The 4,051-nt window shown below is 38.4% G+C and overlaps 1 protein-coding gene across 4 annotated transcripts in view; it reads left to right on the top strand.

The window, feature by feature from the left end:
- The window catches only part of Pdxdc1 (pyridoxal dependent decarboxylase domain containing 1), a 92,823-nt gene that overhangs the window by 37,996 nt on the left and 50,776 nt on the right, over positions 1 to 4,051 (top strand). For all 4 annotated transcript variants that reach the window (XM_031363107.1, XM_031363106.1, XM_031363105.1 and 1 more), the window contains exon 5: positions 1,522 to 1,668. In XM_031363107.1, coding sequence (XP_031218967.1) covers positions 1,522 to 1,668 — 147 coding nt within the window. The remainder of the gene's footprint in view (positions 1 to 1,521; positions 1,669 to 4,051) is intronic.

Here is a 4,051-nt window from a genome sequence, read left to right as displayed (position 1 = left end):
TGCTATCACTGATCCTTGTTCAAAAGACAGAAGATAAACTGGGCACAGTGATACACATCTGTAATCCTAGCATTCTGGAGGCAGAAGCAAGCGGGTCACAAGTTTAAGCTAGTGTGGGGCTACATAGCAAGACAAAAACAAAGCAGACTAAAATTGAGAAAATAAGAAAATAGTTTTCTAGGCTCTGGTAGCACATATGTATACTAAGTTTAATTACCAGTATTGAAACATACAGAGGCCTCCCTACCTGGTTTTCTTTTGTGGCCAGTTCATTATTATTCCACAGATATTTTATGTATTTGTGTATACAAGCAAAACACCTATGCACACCCCTCCAGTACTTAAATACTATTCACCCTGACTTTCTTTACTTGGGTCTTGGACTTCATTGCATGTCACACAAAGAGCTTTCTATTTGTTAAGAGCAACATTATTTTACTTTGAATAGATGAATAGAATTTTATTTTGTGTTTCTGTTTTACTAATACAAACATTGCTGCAGCCAATAACTTTAAGCATATGTCATTTCTCACAGGGCAAGTGTGTTTATATATAAGTCATAGAGGCAGGATGCTGGGCTAGATAAAGCATGGTATGCATTTGTAATTTTAGTAGAGCCAAATATTGCTCCTAGGAGATAATTCAGTTCATAGGCTCACAGACCATGTGTGAGAAGTCTTTCCCCACACCTTTGCTTCAATGGTGTTAGCAAACTTCAGGATCTCTGATAATTGATGAGTGGGAGGTATAATATTTTTCTATGAACTAGATTATGTCTTTTTATATTTTTAAAGACTTGATACTGAGGGGATAGCTTAAGGGTAGAACACTTGCCTCACATGGATAAGGTCTCAAGTTCAAGCCTTAGAACTTTTTTTAAAAGTCTTTTTAAAAAAGACTTTTTAAAAGACTTTATTTATGCATATGTGTCTATATGACTATATGCTACATATATATGCATGTCCATGGATGCTGGTACCCTACAACTGAGCTATATTACCTTTCTGCAGTTCATCATCATTATCATAAGTATTTTATGTGTGGGTTTTTTGTTTGTTTTTTTTTTTTTTGCCTTCATGCACCTTTTGTATGCCTGGTGCCTGCAGAAGTCAGAAGTGTGTCTGATCTCTTCAGACAGGAGTTACAGGTGATTGTGACCCACCATGTGGGTGCTAGGAACAGAACTGTGTCCTCTCCCAGAGTAACTAGAGCTCTTAAACTTCTGAGCCATCTCTCCAGCCCTCCTCTAGAGCTCTTAAAGGTGACATTTTAAGAAAATTTAAGAACTGTTTGTGTTGTCAGTAAAGAGGAAGATATTTATGTCTTAGGACTCAATTTTTAAAGTACTTTTCTTTCCAAACTTTCAGCATCTCAGGGACATTTTCTGGATCTCTCTGTAGGACATGAAGTAAATTGAAAGCCTGCCAAATTTCTGTGAAATACTGTTTAAATTTTATCCTCACTCCTTCTATGCTTTGGCGATAATCAATTTTTAATACTCTAATGAATTTTGATTAACAGAATTCAGAATATTGGAGAACAAGGTCACATGGCTTTGTTGGGTCATAGTCTGGGTGCCTATATTTCAACTCTGGATAAAGAGAAGCTGAGAAAACTTACAACCAGGATACTTTCAGACACTACCTTATGGCTACGCCGCATTTTCAGGTAAAGATGTTATGAACTGGGTTTTGTTGCAGGGTTTTTTTGTTTTGTTTTGTTTTTGTTTATTAAGGATACATTTATTTACTGTTAAAGACATTATTTGGGGATGTTTGTGTTTGTTTGTTGGATTTTAGGTTTACTTATTTGTTTGTGACAGGATCTCCGTGTAGCCTAGCTATTAGAACTTGATGTGTAGATCAGGATGGTCTCAAATTACAGAGATCTGCCAGCCTTTTTCTCCCAAGTGCTGAGACTAAAGGTATGCACCACTACACCCAGTTGTACTTTTTCTTTTTTTTTTAACATATATGAGTATTTTGACTACATGTATGGATATGCACCTTGTATGTACAGTGCCCAAGGAAACCAAAAAAGGGGGTCAAATCCCCTGAAACTAGCATTACAGATAGTTATAAGCTGCCATGTGGGTACTGGGACCCAAACCCAGATTCTCTGGAAGTGCTCTCAATTGACCAGACACCTCTCCAAGTCACCCTTACAAGTTTTGGTTTTTGTTTTTTTTAAGATTTATTTTTACTTATTTTATGTGTATGAGTGCACTGTAGCTGTATAGATGGCCGTGAGCTATCATGTGTGTGGCTGCTGGGAATTGAACTCAGGACCTCTACTGGCCCCCGCTCCCTCCAGCCCTGCTCGCTCTGCCCCACTTGCTCTGGCGTAATTCACTGTAGCTGTCTTCAGACGCACCAGAAGAGGGCATCAGATCTCATTACGGGTGGTTGTGAGCCACCATGTGGTTGCTGGGGTCTGAATTCAAGACCTTCACAAGAGCAGTCAGTGCTCTTACCCGCTGAGCCATCTCACCAGCCCCCCTTACAAGTTTTTAACTCCTGATGAAGATAAGTCAGAATCAGATGTGGATTGTGAGGAATGTTTTGTGGTGCTCCATATGGATTTGACTCTTCTTTGGATGGGTTACTTAACCTCTCCATGCTTATGTATTGTCCTATATTAAGTGGGGAGAGCATAGATAGCTATGTTATTCAAGGATTAAATGAGCATATTAATGTTTTATTTATTTTTGATGTCTTAGTGCTGAAACTCCTAACCACGCCAGCCTGTATTAGCCTTCATGTGGCTCAATCAGGAGCCATTGTCTTCAGGCTTTTTATTTCTGGACTTTTTTTTTTTTTAGATTTATTTTATTTATTTTATGTGTATGAGTACACTGTAGCTGTACAGATGGCCGTGAGCCACCATATGGTTGCTGGGATCCGAACTCAGGACCTTCGGAAGAGCAGTCAGTGCTCTTACCCGCTGAGCCATCTTGCCAGCCCTATTTCTGGACTTTTAGTCTTTGTTCTCATTGTTTCTGCTCATTCTGTTTTCTAGAAAGTTAGGTGTGGATGCTGAGTCTTTGCTTCTTTCGTTTATAATTTGTACCTGCAGTAAGTAGCCATCCATTAAAAGTGAAGGGGGTTTCTCACTATGTTTTCTCTGCCTGATCTAGGAGTAGTGTCTATGAGAAAAGAATTCTTTGTTTAACTCTGTACCCCATTTTTTAATATTTGATTCTCTGGAGTCTAATTTCTTGAGTTTTTTTGTATTTTTTATATTAGATATTAGCCCTCTATCGGATATAGAATTGGTAAAGATCTTTTCCCAATCTGTTGGTTGCCGTTTTGTCCTATTAACAGTGTCCTTTGTCTTACAGAAGCTTTGTAATTTTGTTTTGTAAATTCTTGATCTTAGAGCATGAACTATTGGTGTTCTGTTCAGGAAAATTTCCCCTGTGCCTATGTGCTCCAGGCTCTGCCCCACTTTCTTTTCTATTAGTTTGAGTGTATCTGGTTTTATGTGGAGGTCCTTGATCCACTTGGACTTGAGCTTTGCACAAGGAGATAAGAATGGATCAATTTGCCACCTTCTACATGCTGCCAGTTGAGCCAGCACCATTTGTTGAAAATGCTGTCTTTTTTCCCACTGGATGGTTTTAGCTTCTTTGTCAAAGATCAAGTGACCATAGGTATGTGGGTTCATTTCTGGGTCTTCGATTCTATTCCATTGATCTACCTGCCTGTCACTGTACCAATAACATGCAGTTTTTATCACAATTGCTTTGTAGTACAGCTTCAGGTCAGGTTGGGGATGGTGATTTCCCCCCAGAAGTTCTTTTGTTATTGAGAATAGTTTTCGCTATCCTAGGTTTTTTTGTCATTCCATATGAATGCAAATTGCTCTTTCTAAGTCTGTGAAGAATTGAGTTGGAATTTTGATAGGGATTGCTTTGAATCTGTAGATTGCTTTTAGCAAGATGGCCATAATTCGCAACTGAAGAATACCAAATTACTGAAAAGTACCTAAAGAAATGTTCAACATTCTTAGTCATCAGGGAAATGCAAATTAAAACAACCCTGAGATTCCA

This window comes from Mastomys coucha, unplaced genomic scaffold, assembly GCF_008632895.1.
Source record: "Mastomys coucha isolate ucsf_1 unplaced genomic scaffold, UCSF_Mcou_1 pScaffold12, whole genome shotgun sequence".
Classification (NCBI taxonomy): Eukaryota; Metazoa; Chordata; class Mammalia; order Rodentia; family Muridae; genus Mastomys; species Mastomys coucha.
This window is presented reverse-complemented; position numbering and strand designations above follow the sequence as displayed.